Source organism: Sinocyclocheilus anshuiensis, unplaced genomic scaffold (genome assembly GCF_001515605.1).
Source record: "Sinocyclocheilus anshuiensis isolate Anshui unplaced genomic scaffold, SAMN03320099.WGS_v1.1 scaffold861, whole genome shotgun sequence".
NCBI classification, from domain to species: Eukaryota; Metazoa; Chordata; class Actinopteri; order Cypriniformes; family Cyprinidae; genus Sinocyclocheilus; species Sinocyclocheilus anshuiensis.
This window is the reverse complement of record NW_015554217.1, coordinates 1,394,088-1,419,174: the sequence shown is the minus strand read 5'-3', so window position 1 is coordinate 1,419,174 and position 25,087 is coordinate 1,394,088. Positions and strand designations below refer to the sequence as shown.

The 25,087-nt window shown below is 37.0% G+C and overlaps 2 protein-coding genes and 1 pseudogene across 2 annotated transcripts in view; 1 reads left to right on the top strand and 2 right to left on the bottom strand.

Annotated features, from left to right (window-relative positions):
* LOC107671103 (protein phosphatase 1 regulatory subunit 37) overlaps positions 1-7,468 on the top strand; it is a 42,429-nt gene extending 34,961 nt beyond the window's left edge. The window contains exon 11 of the mRNA XM_016463949.1: positions 6,876-7,468. Within this exon, the coding sequence (XP_016319435.1) occupies positions 6,876-7,040 (165 nt within the window). The 3' untranslated portion in view covers positions 7,041-7,468. The remainder of the gene's footprint in view (positions 1-6,875) is intronic.
* Positions 7,469-12,610: 5,142 nt separating this feature from the next.
* Positions 12,611-19,186, bottom strand: LOC107671102 (adenylate kinase 7-like; annotated as a pseudogene).
* Positions 19,187-19,209: 23 nt separating this feature from the next.
* LOC107671107 (galactocerebrosidase-like) lies at positions 19,210-24,817 on the bottom strand. The gene is made up of 17 exons (XM_016463954.1): positions 24,626-24,817; positions 24,412-24,480; positions 24,251-24,314; positions 24,048-24,161; positions 23,792-23,931; positions 23,663-23,701; positions 22,936-23,066; positions 22,625-22,780; positions 22,369-22,493; positions 22,137-22,264; positions 21,694-21,783; positions 21,499-21,588; positions 21,148-21,292; positions 20,867-21,050; positions 19,845-20,008; positions 19,655-19,731; positions 19,210-19,508 (listed from the first exon to the last, which is right to left on the bottom strand). Exons 1-17 carry the CDS (start codon positions 24,764-24,766, stop codon positions 19,362-19,364), a joined length of 2,004 nt encoding a protein of 667 aa, XP_016319440.1. The 5' UTR covers positions 24,767-24,817; the 3' UTR covers positions 19,210-19,361.
* Positions 24,818-25,087: the final 270 nt, after the last annotated feature.

Below are 25,087 nucleotides of genomic sequence, written 5' to 3'. Positions count from 1 at the left end.
TATATATATACAGTATGTACAACCATTATTTGATGTATATTTTAGTATTTTTAATCAAGTTTTTATAAAACCATGTTTACCCACATTTTTATTTGTATTTTTTAAGCTATATAAAGTTAGAAAACATAAATATTTCCTATAATCGCTGATTCATTATAGAAACATATATGCATGTTCAATAATTAGTAAAAATGCTGTTGTATCATGTCACACGGCAGGACAACCCATTTTTGGGTCAGGGTTGTTTACACACTCAGAGACGTCCAACCTCGGACAGATTCCCCAAACTGCGTCCCTCCTCTCAGACTCAGCTGGCACACACACACACACACACACACACACACACACACACACACACACACACACACACACACACACACACACACACACACACACACACACACACACACACACACACACACACACACACACACACACACACACACACACACACACGCACACGCACAAACTCTCGCTGGTAATAGATTCTGCTATGGTTTGCTGGAGCTCTAGTTTTATCCCCTGTAATAATTGGATAGTGCCTCCATTTATAAGGCTGTCCAAGGGAATGCAGAGTGAACAAATGAGCTAGTTTAGTTGCCAAGACCACTGCTTGGGGAGAAGGGCTTAAATGACTCCCATTTTCACAGCCATTGTGCAATGGCTACCTTAAATAATATTGAGATTACACGAGGGAAGGGAAGACATACTGAGGATCTATTGTGCAGATAAAAGGAGAGAGGAAATGAAAAGATTTTAGGAGAAAAAAATAGAAATGAATGCCTGTTTGACCAGACAATGAAGCAAAATGCTGTGTATGTACTGATATATACTATTGTGTCTGATATGAAACAGAAATGTTATTGCTAGATAATTGTTTTGTTTATATTTTGCTTAAATATACAATATATGGGAATCTGACACGTCTATGATAATTGTTTTATTAGATTTTTTAAAATCAATTTTCTAAAACAAATTTTACCCACTTTTATGTTTTTAAAGGTATTTTAATAGGTATATAAAGTTATATAAGGATAGATAGATACATACCTACACACACACATCCACACATACTGTACATACATAGATACATGGACTAAATAAATTTTTTTTACACCTTTTTTAAATAGAAATATTGCATCTCCTTGCCCCTTCATTCTCAGCCTTATTTGTATTCGTTAATGACTTTATAATTCCTGGCCAGCGGGAACCTGCTTTTATCTCTATTAGTTTAGTAGCCTGGTAAACAAAGGGAGTCTGGGGCTGGTGGCACCATGCCAGCAGGAGCCGCCACCATAAAGGCTCTTGTCCATCTGTGTCGCCTTCTAACGCAGCTTCACTCCTCCTCTTTTTCATTTCGTTCTCCCTGATGCCATTTCTATAGATACTTCTGCACCATCCCCGGTTGATATTCCTCTTATTGATCTCCACGATGGCCAATGAAGTGTGAAAGAAACTTCTGTTTTTCCCGCAATGATAAAATGACAGCTCGCTCTGTCTACGTATGAAAAAAAGCACTCGATTGCAAATATCCCGGGGTGACGTTTCAAAAAACGTGCCTCAGAATGTGACCGAAATTCATTCGTATTGTCAGGCCGGGATGCGATATCTTTATTAGGGCTGAAATGAACCGAGTCAAACACGTTTACCTCCCATTTTGGATGTTTTTCATCTCTTTGAGGGTCATTTCATGTGCTCGGAATATCATTTCGGCTCAAGCGGGCGTTAATTTGACATTTCTAATGCATGTACAATGTTCCATGAATGCATTCATCCTCAGAATGTGACCGAAATTCATTCGTATTGTCAGGCCGGGATGCGATATCTTTATTAGGGCTGAAATGAACCGAGTCAAACACGTTTACCTCCCATTTTGGATGTTTTTCATCTCTTTGAGGGTCATTTCATGTGCTCGGAACATCATTTCGGCTCAAGCGGGCATTAATTTGACATTTGTAATGCATGTACAATGTTCCATGAATGCATTCATAAGGCCTGAATATCTCAAACTTTTGTGAGGCCTCTTTATTTTGCTTTCCGTCTCTCTCTCTCTCCTTCTGTAACATGTCAGAAAGACTGCATCCTCCTCTCATCTGAGATGCTGGTCAGATCAGGGGGCCCTTCATTGTATATTTTACCTTGGAGTTGTTTTGATCTCGCTGAAGACAGGGAGCAGCTTTTTTTCCATTTCCCTTTCTCTCCCTCTTTTTTTTTTATTCCTTCGGCAGCCTGTGTGTCTTTTGCATGCATTGTCTTTGAACAATGCTCTGTTTGAACAGTGCGCTCGCAACTCAGGATACAGGCACGCTCGACGGATCTACTTTTATCACCTGCTTTTCCCAGTGATTCTATTAACGCTTCTGTTTCATTAAAAAGGGGGGATGCGGCCAATAGACAGGCGCACCGGTGAAGAGACAGACAAGAGTGACTTCAAACAAAGTCAGTCGCGAGATTGTCACAGCGCGCAGACAGCCCTTCATTCGGGGGGACTGACAAAGCAAGGCCGGATGAGGCGTAGAACTGTGTATGTGTGTGTGTGTGTGTATACCTGTGAGGTGCTAAATCATTAATTAGAAGGAAGCCACTTCTGCTTCTCTAATGCACTGTTACTAATCCATGAGCATTGAAACATATGCTCCCACAAGCAAGCTAGTCCAACAGGCTGAGTGGGTCAACAGTTATGTTTACTCGTTGAGGTCACCATACATTGAAGCATACTGATAATCAGCTAAAAAAAAAAGAACAAACAGGACTATAATGATAATTAAATGTTTAAAATCACCCATGCAAGAACATTGATTTATTCTTATTAAAAGTGTCACAATCCCAAACTACAATTAAAACTGCACTTGAAAAAAAAAAGTGCTATGTGATGTGAAAATGTTCTTGTACTTTATACTGACACCCATTGGCATGGATACATTTATTTAGCCATACATTTTTTATGTATTTATATACACTTGTTACAGATGTTAACTGCTCTTATGGAGTCTCTTGAACACTATGGTCTAAACATTTGGGGTGTTTTTTTTTTTTTTTTTAAAGAAGTCTCTTATGCTCAGGAAGACTGCATTCATTTGATCAAAATACAGTAGAAACAATAGTATTGTGAAACGTATTATTACAATTTAAAATAACTTTTTTATTTTATTATATTTTTTAATTTAGCAGCCATTACTCCAGTCTTCAGTGTCACATGATCCTTCAGAAATCATTCTATTATGCTGATTTGGTGCTTAAAGGTGACATATCATGAAAATCGGACTTTTCCAGGTTTTAAGTGCTATAATCAGGTCCCCGGTGCATCTACCAACCAAGGAAATGTAAAAAAGATTAACCCAGTAACTTTGTTTTGGTAAGCCTTTTTCTGCAAGCATCTGAAAAAACTAGCGCATCTGATTTCGCTCCCTTGGTGACGTGGCAAACGGATCTCATTATAATATTACCGCCCCTTAATCTGTAAGTTTCCACCCACGCACCGTCATTTTGATTTCGCAAGTGACAACGGCTAACAGTTCTAACAACAGTTCTAATGCCATGGCGAAAGTTTGAGCAAAACATGCTAACTGTTCTGCCTTTGGCTGCACAGACGAGCACAGAACACTATTTACAGTCCCAGCCTCAGAAGAGACAAGAGAGCAGTGGATTTATTGGTTTATTTACTGTGTATTGCTGCTGCCACACAGATCTAAAATAAACGTGATTTATTTCCAGGCTGTTTACCTTCTCAGACATAACCGACTGTTTTTGTAGCTTGTGTGTTTAACGTAAACTTGTGTGTGAGTGAGAACTTAGTTTAGTACTCACATGCTGTGACAGCCGCTTTCTGTCCGTGTGCACTTAGAAAACCATATATCAGAAGTTTAAACTAATATGGTTTAAAACACAGGATTTCAGCATGATAAACATGATAATCAGAACCAAAACAGATGTTTTTAGCAGAACATCTAAAAGCAGTCCGGGCTGTAATGGCCCAGCTCTATTCTGGAAAAGGGGGCGGGGAGCAGCAGCTCATTTGCATGTAAAGAGACAGGCCAGAAAAACAGCGTGTTTCTGCTTCCACTCAAAATGGGCATTTTCAAAGTGATATAATAAATGATCTGTGGGGTATTTTGAGCTGAAACTTCAGACACATTCTGGGGACACCAGAGAGTTATATTATATAATGTAAAAAGGGGCATAATATGTCTCCTTTAAGACATTTCTTATTATCGATATTAAAAACAGTTGTGCTGTAATATTTTTGTGGAAACCATGATACTTTTTTGTTACACTACAAAAACCAAGTCAGGTATGCAGTTAACAACAACAACACATGACTGGCAAATCAGCACTGCACTTTTACACTATGAATCTCAACAATGATAACACACATCATAACATGCAATATTACAGTGAAATGTAAACCTACAATCAACTATGAATACCTCCCTAAACTTATTTCAAACACTTTTAAAATCCTACCAGATAATCATATCAAACATTGAACTGTTTAAATATTGGAATTATGTTTATCTCTTTAGATTATCATAGTTTAAAATTTTTTATAATTTATATTTTTATGATGCATTTGAAATTCTGAAACTGGGAAAAGGATAAAACAATCAAGTCTATACATAAGTCACTTGAAAAGTTACCAAAAATAGGGAAGAAAAAAGTTTCCAAGACAGTTTTAATGTAACTTTCATATAAATAAAAATGTAAACTTTTATTAAAAGTCCATCATTGACATAAAAGTATCTGAAGTTGAAGAACAAGATATTTGCTTGAATTTTTCTACTCTGTGAATGTGGCATCTCATGAAAAAAAGTTCACGTATGTTGTTCGGAGCCCGGCAGTCAGTCTGCTGCAGGCAGCGGCGTTGAACTCTGACTCTGGCACAGGAAGTGAAGTCAGCAGCCGTGTAGCTGCTGCTCCAGAAGGCGATGGCTGTGCTCGCAGTGGGGCTCTTCCTCCACGTAGCAAGGTTGGCGTGGTGCGGAGATGCTGGTGGCGCGGTGCTGGTTCTGGCGCTCTTGGCTGCTTTTTACACTACATAAACCAAATCAGGTATGCAGTTAATAACAACACATGACCGGCAAGTCAGCACTACATTTTTATACTATAAATCTCAACAATGCATAACATGCAATATTACAGTGAAATGTAAACCTACAATCAACTATGAATACCTCCCTAAACTTATTTCAAACACTTTTAAAATCCTACCAGATAATCATATCAAACATTGAACTGTTTAAATATTGGAATTATGTTTATCTCTTTAGATTATCATAGTTTAAAATTTTTTATAATTTATATTTTTATGATGCATTTGAAATTCTGAAACTGGGAAAAGGATAAAACAATCAAGTCTATACATAAGTCACTTGAAAAGTTACCAAAAATAGGGAAGAAAAAAGTTTCCAAGACAGTTTTAATGTAACTTTCATATAAATAAAAATGTAAACTTTTATTAAAAGTCCATCATTGACATAAAAGTATCTGAAGTTGAAGAACAAGATATTTGCTTGAATTTTTCTACTCTGTGAATGTGGCATCTCATGAAAAAAAGTTCACGTATGTTGTTCGGAGCCCGGCAGTCAGTCTGCTGCAGGCAGCGGCGTTGAACTCTGACTCTGGCACAGGAAGTGAAGTCAGCAGCCGTGTAGCTGCTGCTCCAGAAGGCGATGGCTGTGCTCGCGGTGGGGCTCTTCCTCCCCGTAGCAAGGTTGGCGTGGTGCGGAGGTGCTGGTGGTGCGGTGCTGGTTCTGGCGCTCTTGGCTGCTGAGAGCGGTACGTGCCCTCTGTCATTCATGGGGAGTGGCTCTGTCCAACTGTCACTTCCTGACAGGCTGATAATCAATCTCTTTATTAACTGCTCTGCTGCAGACGGCCTGCCCGGTAGGGAGGGTGGGCAGCCTGCACGGTACACTGCAGCACCACGCTCCGCTGGGGTCGGAAAGGTTGGTACCGCAAGACAGCGCCGCTTCCAGGCAGGGCCCATCGTTGCCACCATTAGGTATCACACCGGCGAGGCCCGATCATCCCGGTGATAATTTATCAAGAGGAAAGGTGCGGTCACAGAGAAATCTTGTGTGCAAAAAAAGGTCCATTGTCAGTAGCGTAGAGATATATGAAGCGCTGCTCAGACAGAAGTCCTTTTCAAACCAAGCAGCTTTCTGTTGGTCAGTATGAAGAATTTGCATAAGCAACTTGAACGAAAACTACGTGGCCAACTTTTTGGCCCTCACATGAAACTCCCAACTGTGCAATATTGAAAAATGTTAAAGGAAATTCAGATCACTTGAAATCAGTGTTGCGAACTTTTTTGCCCTCATGCAAAACTCCAGATTGTGCAAATTCCTATTGGAATGGGATTTCGTTTTGCAACGATTCGCATGACAAACTTGAACATGATCGAAATCTGCGTATAGAAATTTTTCACCCTCACGCAAAACTCTCGATTACACAGATTCCAATAGAAAATGTTAACAGAAATTCTTGATCATAAGCAAAATCTTTAGCAAACTTTTCTGCCCTCATGCAAAACTCTGATCTTGCGAATTACCAATTGGAATGCCTGGATTTCACCGAGCAACAATTCGCATGACCAACTTGAACAAGAGCGAAATCTGTTGACAAACTTTTCAGCCTTCACTTGAAATTCTGGATTCAAATTCCAATTGGAATGATTTGCTTCTCATTTTTTGTAACTCATTGCTACTAAATTGAACATGCCAACCAGAGTAGCAATTGTTTTTCTACTCTCACTCATCAAGTCAATTTCCTACAAGCTAATGCCAAAGTCATGTCAGATGGAGCATTGATGAAGAAACAGGGCCGTATCACATTAAAAATGAATAAGCTATAACTCAATCACTTTCTGTTCATAGGAGGACTTCCTGCTCGAAACGCAGAAGATGCTGGTGAGCAGGATCTCCGATGTGTGCGCGGCGAATGCAACGGCCGCCAAGGGGACGGCTCTGCGGCCCGCTTCTCCAGACTCGGCCGACTGCGCCGAGACCACCTATCCACTCCCCACCCAAACAGCTGACTAGAAGACATATAAGCATAAAACTCCAACTCCTGGTAATAAAGCCAAAGCCTCTCTCCCTAATGAAACAGTGGCCCTCCTGCTGCGTCCTGCCTAATGTTCCTGCCGAGGCTTCCTCCACTTTCCATAAAGCAATTTTGCAAGCCCACTCTCAACGTGAATCATCTCGAAACGAAGAGAAGCCTCTCCCTCCATCTCTCTTTGTGTCCCTGGAGGGTGACGCTGACTAAATCTGTGTTGATACAGAGGTGTGCTCTAAATCCTGTTTGCTCGGGTTCCATCTCCTCTAATATTCACACTCATGTATGAGACTCCTTCCCTGCCTGCGTCTGCTAATGTAGCGTATCGTCGTCTGGATGACAAGACGAGTGCCTCAAACTCCCTCACATGTATCGTTTACTGCTGGTGCAGAGAATCACAATGTGTGGGAAGGAGAACATGTGTTACATTTAAGAAACTGGGATTTACCTCTGCGCGGGTCTTAGTTTACATGCGCTACTCAACACTAGCCAACAACAAAGGACAAAATGCTTTTTCGTTCGGTTTACGTTGTGGATGCACATGAAAAGGTGTTATATCTGAAAATATAGGCGTCTTTTGTGGAACTCGCACTAAATACCATCTGCCGTGTGTCTTTAAATTCAAGGTAATTAAGAATATGTTTGGTAAACGAAAAACAACCTTCTGAAATGCAATAAATGAGAGTTTGAAATCCAAGATTGAGTTTGTAAATTTGATTTGAATTTCCGTTAACATTTCCACACTCTCTATGTAATTATAGTGTTTAAAAATAGGCTTGTGTGTTTTTTAATCAATTAGATTTAATTCCTCCAACACATGCCATTAATTAATTAATTACCAATTAATGGTGTTAACCTATTAATTCTTCAAAAAAAGAAGCTATAAACTGTAAAAAATTAATGAAACTAAGCTGAAGATATTTTTATTCAAACGAATGAATAAATAAGTAAAGGCCTTTCTAAAATAAGAAAGCATCAGAAATATGAACCGTTCCAGACTGCATATCAAAAACTACAGTACTCTCACTCAGAGATTTGAATGTTTTTCACACACACACACACACACACACACACACACACACACACACACACACGATTTGTTCAAATGTGTAAATTTATAATTATCATATTTTGACTTCAAGGTAAGCAATTATAGAGGACAGTCCACTCTATTAATAATGCACATTGTTCTTACTGACCCCCTTCCTAGCCGTCATCAATCACTGGAAAATTTCACTGACTTTCCAAAGGGACGATGCGAGAGGAGCACACACCGTCTGACACACATTTCTTGGAGGTGTTCCCCCATTTTGATGAATTTCCGGCCTAGGCACCCAGCATCCCTGCTGTATGTGTGGCTGCATCTCCTCCTTCCTCCTGTCAACATGATCCTGCACATAATCAGTCGCAGGGTGCAGACTCGCCGGGTACCTTTCCGCTCCTCGCCACGTCCTCTGGCCTCACCTGCTCCGTCTGTTTTATTTGTGAGCAACAGAACATATATAATTACATCTCACGACTTCAAAATTATCTTTAATTCTTATCACTGCTGTATTGTTGCAGGAGAAAATGGATCAATCTCGCTTTCTTTCACTCTTTCAGTCGGTGAGATTTAGTTAAAGTAGTAAAAAAAATACTTAGTTGACTTTCCAAGCTTTTTATGGGCAAAAACGGGGTATATTTAACAAAATAACCATATGCATTTTACTTTTTTCTTATGTTCTCGTAGTTTGTCAACATGAAAAGACCTCTCATTGTAGATATCTAGAATATTATGTTGATACAAAGTTAGTTATAATCCAAGAATCTGCCCTGTAATCAATAAAAAGACATTTGCAGGCCCTGCAAGTGAGTGCAGCCAATGATAAATATTGGCAGACAAGAAAAACGTGTCATTTTTGTCGATTGAAGGGAACATAATGATATTCACAAGGAGACCCCCACTGCGACACAGACACAACTGTTCCTAAGCAACAAAACACTTTCCCCCCTCCAAATGCAGACAGGGTTTTGGATTGACTGTTTGCAGCCAGAGATACTCAGGCCTCCAATGTAGTGACATGAGTAAACAATTGCACAGACTTCTGTACTTATATTTGACATATTTAGTTCCTGATACTAATAAGATATGTGCTTTACTGATCCAAATTTAGTTGAACACAAATAAATGGAACATATACATACACATTATATATACACATTATATATATATATATATATATAGTTAGGTAAATGTATTGTTCAATTTCTTGGCAAATCCCAAATTACTCAAAGATTTCTTGATTGACAGATGAGGGGGGATAACTGTATTTAGCCAGGGACCATCTTTCCTCGTCTGGCGTGATTTGGGTCTCATGGAGGATTGGCCCCCCTGGTGTCTGCCCCCCCATCCTCTCGGCACGGGGCAGGGGCAGATTGACAGAACAGCATGGGGGCAAGCGCCGCTGTGCCAACAGCCCCCCCACGCTCTACCTGATGTTTTTAACAAAGGCTTCCATCTCACCAACTCCGCTGCCGAACATCGCCCAGCCAGCTTCAACCCACCCCGTCTCTGGAACAAACAGACTTTGAAACCTGATCGTAAGGATGTTGGGCATATTTAGTTCCTGATACTAATAAGATATGTGCTTTACTGATCCAAATTTAGTTGAACACAAATAAATGGAACATATACATACACATTATATATACACATTATATATATATATATATATATAGTTAGGTAAATGTATTGTTCAATTTGATTTGCATTGTATTTATTCCTTGTAGCATTACTATATAAGTATTATTCAGAATAATTACACTAACAAATATATATAAACATTTGTTAATTAAGACTGAAATAAACTTTTCTCGAAAACATAACAATTTATACTTGCTGCTGAATTGATTTTTCTAATTTTCTATAATATTATCAATAGGCATGCATTACTATATAAGTATTATTCAGAATAATTACACTAACAAATATATATATAAACATTTGTTAATTAAGACTGAAATAAACTTTTCTCGAAAACATAACATAATTTATACTTGCTGCTGAATTGATTTTCCTAATTTTCTATAATATTATCAATAGGCATGGTAAGGATGTTGGGAACAGATGCACAGACGCTGGGAATGATGCAGCGTGTATGGCTGTACTCAAAGATAAAATGTCAAACATTTTTCTGTCAGAGCCCAAGAAATTGGGACAGTTGTTAGTAAGCACCTGCTCTCAGTCAATTTCTGTGGAGGCACAAACACAAAAATATTTGCTAAAATACAAGCAAAAATAAAATGAAAATGAAAATATAAAATGAAATGTGGCCACTGTCATGGCCTAAAGAAAGAAAAAAAAAAAAAAAAAAAAAAAAAAAAAAAGTTAATTTAACACGTTGACCCAAAAGTATGGCATGTTGTCATACTGTGTGGGGTAAGTTGTCACAATCGAGCCTATATAGCTTTATGAAATACAAAACAATTAATAAACAAACATGTGAAAAATTTAAAATAAGTAAATAAAAACACAATCAAACCTAAATAAATACATTATAATATCAATATAGTTTTTTAATAAATATATTATAAAATAATTACACTAACAAATATATATAAACATTTGTTAATTAAGACTGAAATAAACTTTTCTCGAAAACATAACAATTTATACTTGCTGCTGAATTGATTTTTCTAATTTTCTATAATATTATCAATAGGCATGCTTTATTGATCTAAAAAGTGCAAATATGTTTGAATGCAGTGCAAAAAACGTTAATATTGATATTTATAAAAGTTTGCAATAGCAGAATAATCTCAGGCCTAACTGTTTAACATACATAAATGTTTCCACAGTATGTGGTCATCTGGGTTGTCTCGTGGTATTGGTGGGAAATCTAAAGGAACAGAAATATCTTGAATTGCTTGGGTAGGAGTGCCATCTAGTGGTACATACCTATATAGTAACCTGCTAAAGTCTTAAAAGAATTATAGCTTTAAACAGTATAAACTACCAAAAGTTTTACGTTTTTTATACTTTTAATTAATAAAATAATACTTTTATTCTTAATAATTAACAATTTTAGCAAAGATGCATTAAACTAATCAAATATGAGAAAAAAAATATATATAATAAATGTTGTTCTTTTAAATTTTCTATCAAATAAATCTCACCAACTTTTTAATGATAGTGTACAGTATATATTAAAGTATATATGTGACCCTGGACCACAAAACCAGTCATAACAAATTAAAGGCGATTTTCTCGATATTTTGATTTTTTTGCACCCTCAGATTCCAGATTTTCAAATAGTTGTATCTCAGCCAAATATTGTCCTATCCTAACAAACCATATATAAAATGGAAAACTTATTTAAACTGACCCTTATTACTTGTCACCCTTGTGGTCCAGGGTCACATTTTTATTGGTTTTTAAGTAAACATTTTAGGTAAACCAAGTACAATAAAATCTTTTTCTAAAAAATACTGTACGATTCATTTTGGTCTTAAAACATGCCATAAGATTATGATATGTTATCTACAGCATATTTACATATGATCAGTTTTTCTTACTGCAATATTTTCAATACATGTAAAAATCAGACACGCTTTTTAAATTATCATACCTCCGACCACAGATGTTTGCCTATGAGCAGCTGAATTTCAGATTGACACTCTTACTGACTCAAAGGGCTGATATTTTAAAAAGTTTGCTCAGAATCAAAAGTGCTGATCAACAGATTCATAAACAGTTCTCACTCTGGGCCCATCCATATTACAGAGAGTCAATATTTCTGCCTAACCTCAAGCACCTGTGCTTTGTCATACACAATCTTGTCCTTAGCAGCTGTACATCTATTATGGTTGCACATGACTTGTAAATTCCTACCTGGTTTATTGTTTATTGCCACCTTCTGCTGCCTTTTACCCTATTATACCTCATGTCTTGGAGTATTGTTATTGCCTGCTGTAAACTGGACTCTTGCACACTTTGTGGACCTTCTGCATTGTATTGGTTAGTATTATATTATTCTATTTGAGAATAGAGAAACTAGCGCTAAGGACTACGTTAATTTATTATCATATTAAAAAGTGAACTGAAGGAGCTACAGAACCTCCTAAAATGCAGTATTTAGTTTATTTTACTAATGAAATTAATTATGTGCTAGCTAAAAGGGTCTGTTAATTATCTGCCATTTGTAACATTTAACCTTTGAAAGCAGAGGACAAATCAGGCTAATCATGACATGATGGACATACTTTCCACAAATAAACTTCCAATTATCAGCTTCATTCTATCAACCTTTCATTAAGTTTTTTTTTTTTTTTTTGCATTTTAAATCCTTAGGTAGATAAACACAGTGAAAGAAACTAGTTTTTCTATTTGATTTGCATTGTATTTATTCATTGTAGCATAATAGTATAATTATTATTTATAATCATGGACCGTCTTAATGATTTAGATTTTAAATGAACATTAAGATTGAAATAAACCTCTCTAGAACAAAAATGATATAAAAGAAGTTATACTTGCTGCTGAAACCCCAGGGCAAATAATGTCCACATTTTACGATTACACTTCAGGATTATTTTTGAGAAGGTACTCAGCCTGAAAGGTACAAATAGTGACAAATTTAAATTTTTTCCAGAAAAACAAATGAATAAATTGTGACTATTATTAAGAGGACCAACCTACCAGGAAGTTTATGGGGTCGTCAGGGCGTATTCCACAGCATTCAATGAGACCTTGGATGAGAGTGGGCATCACATCCCTCATCAGGTAATTCCTTAAAGGTTCTTACTTAGACTCCAATAGGTCATGTTCTTGTCTCCTCGCCTCTTCAAGACGCTGATTCTTAAAACACACAAACACACACACTAACATCTCATAGAAGAGCAGAGATTAGCACCTTCTCTTGCCATTGCAAAACATTCAATGACAATAAACACACACACACACACACCATTTTAAATGCCGAACATTAATGTAGTGCAATTCAAAGATTTTAAAACTTTAAACATTTATATTTAAAAAAATATATAAAGTTTATAACAACCAAAAATGCACTGAATCCACTGTAGTTATCAGAAGACTGAAAGCAGGTGCTTACCCACTCTCCCCAGCACTAATCTCTCTGTTGGGCCTCTCCTTCCTCCCGCTGCTCTGCCTCGGCCCTCTGTGCCGCCTGCTCCTTTAGCTGCTGCTCAGCTTGCCGTTGCTCTTCTTCCTCCACCTCCTCTAAGATCATCCCATAGTTCTTCGGTTTGCCCACCTTTTTACGAATCTTCTCTATGATCAGCAGGTATTCATTGTCATCATTGCTTGTATGAATGAATGAATGATGCATTTATATAGGGCTTTATTGTGTATTGTTGTACACCCAAAGCGCTTTACAATCATGTGGGGGGGGTCTCTCCTCAACCACCACCAGTGTGCAGCATCCACTTGGATGGTGCGACGGCAGCCACAGGACAACGGCGCCAGTGCGCTCACCAGCTACAGGTGGAGAGGAGAGAGAGTGATCGAGTCAATCAAGTGGTTGGGGATTATTAGGAGGCCATGATTGACAAAGGCCAGGGGGGTATTTGGCCAGGACACCGGGGTTACACCCCTACTCTTTACAAGAAGTGCCATGGGATTTTTAATGACCACAGAGAGTCAGGACCTCGGTTTAACGTCTCATCCGAAAGACGGTGCTTTTTGACAGTATAGTGTCCCTGTCACTATACTGGGGCGATAGAACCCAAACAGACCACAGGGTGAGCACCCCCTGCTGGCCTCACTAACACCTCTTCCAACAGCAACCTAGTTTTCCCAGGAGGTCTCCCATCAGGTCTGACCAGGCTCAACCCTGCTTAGCTTCAGCGGGCAACCAGTCTTGGGCTGCAGGGTGATATGGCTGTGGCTTGTAATCTCTGAAATAGAAGGGAAATAATGAAATAGGCATACAGGGGTCTGAAATGTATTTGGACTCTTAGGCCACACTTGTGAATGGGTGCCGTCAGAATGAGAATTCAAACAGCTGATAAAAACAACACAATAATCCACAAGTAATCCACACGACTCCAGTCCATCAATTAACGTCTCGTGAGGTGAAAAGCTGCGTGTTTGTAAAAAACATCCATCATTAAGGCATTTTAACTTTAACTGTAATTTCTGTCATGATTTGGCTCACTCCCTCAATGTTACCCAAGTGCTCAGGATGAATCTCCATCCTCAAAGTAGTTCAGCAACGTCTCATTCTCTACGTTTCTCTCTCTGAATTTGGCCAAGCGGCGAAGGAACTGTTCAGGAGTGTAGGAAGTTTCTTCTACAACAGTCTCAGGTAGATTCAGAACGTGGTTTTTCAGGAAAACATCAGTGGCATCAACAAAGAACACAAACTCTGAAGAAAAGACAGATGACTGTTTCACTAGTATCATAGCGATGTTTAAAGCCACCTGTTACAGTAAATCTTTTAAATGAGGTGTGGGTGTGATATTCTCTGTTCATCGGTCTACAAACATAACATCTCACTGAAAATGTTCACATTATGTAAAACTGAGCTGAACAAAACTGCACAGCTCTCTCATGCAAAAATAGTTAAATGGCGCAGTTCTTTTTCCCAAAAGAGCTTAATAATGTTATTCAGCAAGTATGCATTGAATTAACCAAATGGTATTATAAATTGTAATAATATTTCTGTTTTTACCGTATCTTTGATCAAATAAATTCAGCTTTGGTGAGCATGAGAGAATCCTTTCAGAACTATTAAACGTTTGAAAGCTTGTGTAGCTAAATTAATTGTATAAGATTCAAATCAGTCGTGCAAGACTCAAATCTTAAGGCTAATAATTATGATGGAGAGAAAAAAAGCATTTCTAATCTGCATTATACTTTATATTAATTAATTGCAGACCTGGGATGATCTTTTTCTCATGTTTAGATTGCAAGTCCTCAGGCTCTTCATCACCTGTTGAATATTTAAATAATCATGCAGCAAATCAATGCTCATGTATTATTAATCAGAATCATGATTTAATTTGTTAATATAGCACCTAAAAAGGGCACATTTCTCACCAGTAAATAACTCCTTCGCCTGCTCATATGTCTTTGGAAAACCGTCTGTAACGAGTTAGTCCACTGAAGGCGAGCATAGTGAAGAACCCAAGTGCAGTTTATTTACAGGTGAGCCAAAATCCAAACATAATCCAAACAAGATACACAGACTTGACTTGACTTGACTTGACGAGGCATGAACAGACTTGATTTGACATGAACAGACTAGACTCACCGACAGCGGGTTACAACATCAATACACGACCAGGCACAATGGGAACATGATGGCCACTTATAGCAATTAACAAACCAATGGTGAACAAGACACATGACTAAGACTACCAAACAGAACATGACACACAGACAAGGGAACCAATGGCATGAATACATGAGGGCAAGGGAAGCATGACACAAACAGCATAAAACAATTACAAAATAAAAGACATGAAAACATGAACATGAAACAAAACCCAAACCCCACATTACACCGTCCAAAACAAAGCCCTGGTTCACACAGGGTTTAGTCCTGAGTTTGTCCCTCATTATACGAATCACAGATTGGTCATCTAGCCATCCTAAACAACAACAACAAAAATCTTAATACATACCGTATATCATTTCAATATATAGCACCTAAAAAATTACAAACATACAACCTCCATTCTGATTCATGTTGTCCTTCAGAGTGTCGAGAAACTCCTGAGCTTCACTCTGATCGTTTTCCGCATCCTCCATACGAACACACAACTCCTGATTGATTCAATTAAACATCAGTATAAAATATCTAAAAATATTTATAGATATTTTTTCAATGTATAAAAACAGAAAGGATGTCACTACAGGGATCTATTTACTTCACTTTATTTTATTTTGCTTTTTTAAAGGGACAGTTTACCCAAAAACGAACATTTGGACATCATTTACTCACCCTCATGTTGTTCCAAACCTGTATGATTTTTTTTCTTCTGGTGAACACAGAAGAAGATATCTTGAAGAATGTTGGTAACCAAACAGTTGATGGTAGCCACTGACTGTTATTTTTTCCCTACCGGAAGTCAAGTTTGGTTACTAAAATTCTTTAAAATATCTTCTTCAGATATATATTCAACAGAAGAAAGAAACTCATACAGGTTTGGAACAGCCTGAGGATGAGTAAATTATGACAGAATTTTCATTTTTGGGTGAACTATCTTTTCAAATAATATCTGAATTAAATGAACATGCTTTGATGGTTGTGAATAAATTCTGGGTATTGTACAACACTGACCAGGTTTTCTAATGTTTCAGTGATTGTCTGCTTAAGCTTAACATGATGAAGTTTGTAATGCTTGCATATCCTCTCCGCTATAGTGCTCTTCCCAACAGCAGGTGGTCCCAGGATGCAGATACGAAGGGGCTGGGACACACATAAACACAGGTGCTTGTACTGTAAAACTGTAGATGAAGTCAAAGAGACCAACTGTACACTACCAAAAATAAACGTATAAATCACACTAGAGTATTTCAACGTACCAACAATCCCCTAGTCTGCTTGTATTCTTCAGTAATCTGCTCAATGTTTTCAACCATGCCAGTTTCTGACACCCACTGAATGTTAAAATTCTCTTTCAGATATGTTGCTTCAATACAAAAGTTGACAAGCACAGAATCAATATCTGTTTACTGGAGAAAGTGAAAAAAAAACCCAACAACCAACAACTTAAGTCAATACAAACCCAAAACTGTAGAATATTGATAATCTTCACTGTAGTATGTCAGAACAATACTGCCATTGATTCTTACTGTCAGATCCCATATGAGATAGAGCTCCTCTTTTGAAACATTCAGAGTTTCTCCTGGTCCAAGCACGAGTGTTACTGCCTTGAGGAAGAAGGGTTCTTTGCATGAGAACCATTAATTTCCTAAACAAAAATATACTGAATGTGTAAAATCTCACCTTTATGATATCCTCCATTGTGTTTTTGGAATCATCAACCGCAACAAAGTATTGTGACTTTGGCTTGTGGTCAATGACATTTTGGATGATCCTTAATGAATACAAATCAAAGTGGTATAAATGCCCAGTAATTTAGTTTTTGCATGGATGATACAGTATGTCATAAAAAGCTCCATCATATTACTTACCCTGCCAGATCATTGATGTGAATAGTGGGGATAATATTGGAGCCATTTCCAAAGGTGGGCACCTGGGGGACTTCACCCAACCATGACATCTACATAGAGCAACAAAATATGACACTATTTAGCTTCAACACTTTAATTAGTACAAAATAATTACAAGTGTGATGCTTTTTAGAGTATGTGCGTATGATTTACCTTAAAAAATAAATGAAAGATGTGTTCTCCCATTCCATACTGTAGCCCTGATGCAACAACATATGTAGAGAACTGGGAGCTTTTCTGAAAATCATTCATAAATAAATATGAACTTCACACTTTTAAAGTACTGCTCACTTGAAGTGTTGCAAATATTATTAGTATCTATAAATAGTGTGTACATGTTTAATATTGCACTCATTTTCAACGAAAATGGAATAATATCCTGCAAAGGTTCTTGCTTACATTTTTGCCAAATTTGACCACAAGTTTCTCCAAACCGATATGATCATGGAAGTTGGGGTGGGCTTTTCTTCTACTATAGTGCTCTTCTGTAAAAGGAATCTCTGGATCATCCTATAATGGAGTTAAAATATTGATTAATATGACCTTTTAATCATGTTTACGTGCTAATCAAGAGAGCACTTAATTGATAACTTTAATGAATCCTACTTTATTAGCTGGTTTAGTCATAGCCCACTTCATGATGGTTGACACCAGGATAAACATCTTGGGCCCAGAAAACTGGTCCATTTCGTCATGAAGAGCTGTGATCATCATTCATCGGATGATAAATTAACTAGCGTTAATTCAGGAAAAAGGTTTATAGCAAGAAATGGCACATGGATTTAATAAAAATGTGATACCTGAGACGGCCCACTGTGCTTCATCTATCTGATCAGCATGCGGAGTAATATCATAAATAATTACATCACATTTCATCAGATGACAGAAAAGGTCTTCACGCTTCAAGTTCTGGTGGGGAGGAAAAGGGAAAAAACGCATATCTAATGCATAATCCTGTAGTTGTGATTTATTTACACTGTACTCTTCAGCAATGAAACTGCACTCTTCCTCTGAAAACTGTTCCAACAATCTGGAAGGTTGCATTTTTGAGTTTTGGTTGCTCATTATGCAGCCTGTCGTCCTCTTCCTCCACATCAGCCTCTCCGGGGTCCACAAGAGATGCACCAACCACACATGAGCCTAAAAACTAAACAGGAAAATAAGGGCAAACGAAATGTACAGCAGTAATGTATGGACATAACAGCCCTGTAAGTGTGAATATTGTTCACACTTACAGTGACTGCATTATGACGGTCCGTTTCAGTTAGAGTCTAGCTTTTGCCTAATATGTAAAGTTACATTTATCATACTATTTATGAGCTAACATAAATCATGTAAAACAACAGGTAGAACCTGGATATTTCTCAGTAGTGTAAATGTTGCTGCGCTGCTTCACAGACATATGACATTACACGATGGCAGATGGTTATGTATGATATGATCATGCTGGTCAGTTGTGGTCATTATCTGTTCCGAGCTGAGCTGAATGATGGATCTTCTGAACTAAACGCTGATGGGGCAGAGACTTGGTTGACTTTGATCAAGCTGGTTAGAGCAGGTAGACAATTCAACAACCTTTTTCAGTTTTCACACAATTTGTTTGATGTTTTGAAATAGGACTTCTTAAACTACACAAAACAGCTGTAAACGTACTGTCCCACTGTCTTTATCTAAAAAAATGTTAATTATTCAAATCATTATTTCATAAGAATTACAAATATTGTTTCACTATACATTCACATATGGGTTGTGGTATGATAATCATAATAAGGCTAGTGCTTTGTCATGAATATACTGTTGCAATTTTGTACAGCTCACCCTACTTTAAATGAAACACAATACACAAGATCTTTTTTTACAGCTTAACAGTCATTTATATGAAAAAATATACATTCAAATTAAATTAATAACAAAAACAGCTCTTAGAAAACTCACATTTTCAAACATTTTAAATCACACAAGTGGTTTAAATTATTATTATTAATGCACATTGGGTGTAGATGCAGTTGAAACTTTAAAAATTAACAACTTGTTACATTTCATCACATCAGTCACACACCTGAAAATGTTTGTTTCCAGTCTGCCTGTTTACAGTGTCACAACAATGGCCAAAAAAAACCCATCAGGCTAAGGCCTCTATAGCAAAATTATCAAACTGTGCAAGTTCAAAGGAACTAGTGCCTATGGCCACCCATCCATGTCGTGGCTCCCAGAGCACTGCATTCTTCCACAGGGGATAGCCATTGAGATCTGCTGATGCATAGTTTCCCTGAAAACACAGAATAAATGACAGATCAGCTGAACTACAAATGTGTGGCAAAATGAGAATAAAGACACAGTAGATAAGACCTACAATAGAGGGAAAACTCAGCAATAAATATATTTAGGAACATTTCTGTATATAATTCAACAAACCTTGACTGTAAGGGTCAGTGTGTACCATACACGTGCTCTAGTTCCAGACAGGCCCTCAGCAAGAACTGTCATTCCACCTGTTCATTCAAAGGGTTTTGCAAATATGACCATGGCTTAGGTAAACTTACAGAAGCAGGGGGGGGGGAAAGAAGCAACAAAAAAACAAGGCATTTATTATTCAGATGCTTACGGAGGTCATTTGTGACTTTGTAGGTTCCATCAGCATACACCCAGAAAAAGATTCCCCTTGTGCTCCGGATGACACCTCCACCTTTGTCCACTCTGACAGCAACGAAGACTCCACCGGTGTGCACAGCCTCCATGTATATGTCACATGACACCATCAGGTCATGCCTGATAATTGTAAGGACACAGAGTGGTAAATAGCAAAGAATCAAATTATGTAAAATATGATTTATTTTTTATGTACACTTTTATTCAAAAGATTAGGGTCTGTAAAAATTTATTTTTTTATGTTTTTAAAATGTCTTTTATGCTTACCAAGGCTCCATTTACTTTTTTTTTTTATTTTTTTAATGCAGGAACATTTTGTAATATTGTGAAATATTATTACAATTTAAAATAACTGTTTTATATTTTAATATATTTTAAAATGCAATTTATTCTTGTGATGTCAAAGCTGAATTCTTAGCAGCCATAGTCTTCAGTGTCACATGATCCTTCAGAACTCATTCTTGAGGCTGTCTACACTGGATGCGACAAAGCGACCGTTGCAAATTATTTGAACTTTGTGTCAGCACGTCATAAATAGAACGAGGCATCAGTTTACTGTCAGGGATTTGTCGTGTCGCGCTGTGCTGCATCCAGTGTAGACAGCATCACTGATTATAATGGTTTCTATAGTATTTTGTCACTTCACGCCGCTCGTGTTTTGGTGCATAAGAAACATTTCTTATTATTATCAATGTTTAAAACAGTTGTGCTACTCATTACTTTTGTGGAAAGCATGATACATTTTTCATGATTCTTTGAATAGAAAGTTCAAAAGAACAGCATTTATTTAAAATATAAACTTTTTGTAACACTATAAACATCTTTACTGTGTGTTTTAATGAATCAAATGCATCCTTGCAGAATAAAAGTGTTTTTAAAAAATCTGACCGACCTCAAACTTTTGAACAGTAGTGTACATAACAGCCATAAAATCTTAACAAATGTTATGCAAACCATATTAAACACTGCTGCACTCACCATTTATAATCACCAATAACACTTATTGTCTGATCAGCATCTGCAACCCAGGTCACCGGACGCTGAGTGACCACCTGTCGCAGAGTGGAATTATGGGGTCCAGGATCTGTCAGGTTAGTAAAGTATTCAAAGACCCCTGTCTGATCTGCAAAGTTTGGAGCCTCTGAGAAATATGGATTTCCAGCTGGGAGACAGGAAGTTGTTAGATTTGCACACATTGCTAAGTGAAAAGCATTACAATAACTATTAAATGAAGAAAAAAATAAAATTAAGCTACTTACAGACATCAAAATCATCTTTGTATGATTTAGGAAAGGGAGCAGAGGGGGGAGGATCTGGGTAATTCCCTCTATGACCGTTTCGTACAGTAGTAAATGTATATACCTCATCAACATCAAGCTCTATGCTGAAAGATCCCTCAATTACCTAAAGCATTCACAGTTCACACGGAGATATTACATTAGATCACTTAAACATGAGTAAAAATGTATTATCAAAATCAATTTATTAAACCTATTGATATTTTTAAGAACCCAGACAATATCAAAATATTCACTTATATCAAGTCTTTTTAAAGAGGATATATCATGAAAAAAAACTTATCTTGATTTTATGTATATACTTATACTTACTTTAACAGGCCTGAGATTTTGGAAGAGGACTGTCTTGTTTGACTTGAAGTCAAACTTTGAATGCCACACCTGCAGCTCACTGATTGAAGCCTGTTAAAAAGTTATTCCATATACTTAAGTAAATTTAAGTAAAGTCATTTTATCCATTATAAACCCATTTAAACCACACACACACACACACACACACACACTTACAAAAGTCCCTTTCAGATGGAATGTTACATTCTGGGCAGTAACATTATAGGGAAGCAGAGGAGGTCTTATACACACAGAGTGGTCATGAGTCTAAAAAAGAAAGTAAAATACAGTAATGTGGTTTCATACAAACATAAAGACCATTAGAAAAATATATGTACACAAAGTTTGGGGCCAGTATAATTTTTTTAATGCTTTTATTCATCAAGGATACATTAGATTGATCAAAAGAGACAGTAAAGACCTTTATCATGTATGTTAAAAGATTTCTACTTCAAATAAATGCTGTTCTTTTGAATGCAGCCTTGGTAAGCAAAGCATGTGAGACTTCTTTCAAAAACAAAATTTTTTAAAAACATCTAAAAAAACTTAGTGACCCTTAACTTTTGAACAGTAGTGCATGTTAAGCTAATTGTTTAGAAGATCAACTTCAAAAGTCTCACCATAGTTTCAGTGATTATTGTTAGATTCCCTCTCTCATCAGTCAGTGCAACATAACTTCCACTGTGTGTGAAGTGTCCCACTGTCTGCAGGTACATCCAGCCAGGTTCCGTAAACTGGGTAGTATGGGCTTATAGAATTTTATGAATCAAATACTTTGATGGTTGTATCACACATTATTTATATGATGCATATAATATTCATGCATATATAGAGTATGTAAAAGTACATTACCTGTTATCCAAATAGGGGACTCAACAACATAATTTCCACTCCATGGCTCATTTGCAGTCATTAGTCCATCCCTTCCAAAGGGAAGGTCATCATAATAACTAGAAACAAGATTCCAAGATATGGTCCTAAAAGCCAACACAAACCGTGTTTCTCATCATTGAATTTACACGTTTATATGTCTGAATTTAATGTATGATAGTTCTCCTTATAAACTGGGAAATGCTACATGATTCAGATCATATCAGAGTTGTCATACGCTGTCATTTTGCCATTGACATAGTTCTGGTTGAGAATTCGGGCCCAGCAGCCTCCGCCAACATTGTCATTAAAAGTGCTGTAGTCTTCAGAGGACCACAGTTTCTTGCCAGTCTTCAGGGCCTTAGGCACAGTGTTGGTGCCAGGATAATGAACCCTGTCAAGTCAGACGATTCCAACATCAAGATCTCACATCACCACACTTTACATGTCATGCTAGTGTATTTTTTTTTCCATTAATTCATATTTAAAAACAGAATGTGTACATTTTAATATGGAATCATTCATTTAAAAAAAAAAAAAAAGGTTTACCCTAAGATTTCAACAGCATCCTGTAGATCTTTGTCAGCAAATACAACAGAGGTGATCGGTTCCCAGAGGTTATCACTGGCAATGATTTTAACTCTCTCCAGACCTCTTTTATCCAGTGTATACCTCAAAAGCTTGCAAACATAGCAGAGAAAGAAGATACACAAGGTCATTTTTGACTGAAACTTAAGTTTAATGTGTAACAAATGTAAAAGCGTAAAACACCAATATAAAAATAAAACAGACACCATTTCACTTTTCAAAACTTTAGTGTTGGTAAGATTTTTAAATGTTTTTGAAAGAATTGCTGACCAAGGCAACATTTATTTAATCAAATATACAGTAAAAACAGTAATACATATTTTAATATATTTGTAAATGTAATCTATTCCTGTTCAAAACTGATTACTCCAGTCTTCAGTGTCCCATGATCCTTCAGAAATATGCTGATTTGCTGCTCAAGAAACATTGCTTATTATTATTAAAGTTAAAAACACTTTTGCTGCTTAATATTTTTTAAAAAGCTAAAAAGAACAGTATTTATTTGAAATAAAAATCGTTACTACCAATTTTGATCATTTAATGTGTCCTTGCTGAATAGAGGTATTAAAAAAAAACATTCCAACCCCAAACCTTTAAACAGTAGTGTACATTTATTAATTTAATACAAACTAAATATGAATTTAAACTGAATAACAAGAATATAGGAAGGCAGGATGAAGGTACTTACCTTTATGTATTTACTGTTAAAACTTCTTTCATTCCATATCTGTGAAAAAAAAAAACAGATGTTCAGATTAATGAGGAATATGGTCAAAGAAAATCTGAAAGTTTATTGGAATAGATGAGATCAATTCACCCCGACATAATCAATATCCAAGTCATGGTACTGCTTGGCCCCAAGAATCCATGAAACCACATAAGAAGCAGTGATATCAGGGAAACTATATGGCCAGTTTCCACCATTTCCAACCCATCCTGGAAAAGCCCATGGTAGACCTGTTAAAAACAAATGATTAAAGGTGTAAAATATTACAATTTGGGACTGAATGCATTAGTACAAGTGCACTGTATGTACTTTTGCACGTTTGCCCTGTTTGATGTGCATGTTTTACCTATAAGGGTGATGTTTGGATTCCTCTTCTTGGCTTCCCTCATAAGCCACCATTCATATCCTCTAAAATAATTCTCATCATCTTCATAGTGCATGTGTGAGGGCTCAGTTCCATCTGTAAATGGTTACATTTAATAGGTCATGTAGAGAATGCAAACACACATTCACTGTACAGAAGTTTTAAAGTGAAAGAGCTCTGTGTACCTGTAGTCTGAGCATCGCCTCCTATTTCAACCTTCAGGATTTGTAATGAGGCTCCAAATTGAGGCTGTTAAATACAGATTTGCATGTATACAGTCTATAAGGTAAATACATTATATATCACATACATGTAGTCAGACCAAATTTTTTCCAAACAAACACACCCTGAACAGATAGTCTAGAATCTGACTCCGGTATGGCTCAGCATAATTGACGAGCAAACGCGATGTCGCCTGTAAAACAAAACAAAAAAAAAAACGTTTATAACACATTAGTTTGTTATTGTTATGCAGACGTTAGCGTTTTCTGTAAAGTGTTTCACTAACTAAGCATTTCAGAAACTCCGAAAAAGGAAGCGCACTAAAGTAAAACACTCACCCCACCACCGCTTAAACCACCAATGCCATCAAACGATCGTCCTAATCCAGTTTTATCATCTAAGTCGTAGTCCTCGCCTAAACAAACACTGATATGGAGAAAAATACCCCAAAATAAACAACACTGATTTCCTATGTTCATTCTAACTTGTGCGTTCCTACAACATTATCAGCTGACTTGCAAGTTCCGCAATAGGCGGTGCCGTGATCCATAGCCACGCCCCTCACAAGCGTCTCCAGTCACAGTGGGCTCGCGTCATCTACGGGGGCGTGGTTTATTTTGACTGCGAAACTGGTTACCACAGTAAAGCATTTTGGGTGAAAACGAATAAATGTTATTATATCGTCTGCGTTTAGAAAGGAGTCATTCCTGTTATGCTGTACATTTTCATATCTGCATCATACATATTTTATAGGCCTATTAGATAACAATACAATACTAATTTTTAGATGACAAATCGTA

What these genes read in the sequence shown, in the direction of transcription:
- LOC107671107 (XM_016463954.1), bottom strand. Translation starts at nt 24,766, where the DNA reads ATGAACATAGGAAATCAGTGTTGTTTATTTTGGGGTATTTTTCTCCAT. An exon ending in GTGGTTTAAGCGGTGGTGGG is followed by an intron (nt 24,481 to 24,625) that starts GTGAGTGTTTTA and finishes TTTGTTTTACAG; the next exon opens with GCGACATCGCGTTTGCTCGT. An exon ending in AAAATCTCAGGCCTGTTAAA is followed by an intron (nt 21,293 to 21,498) that starts GTAAGTATAAGT and finishes TGAATGCTTTAG; the next exon opens with GTAATTGAGGGATCTTTCAG.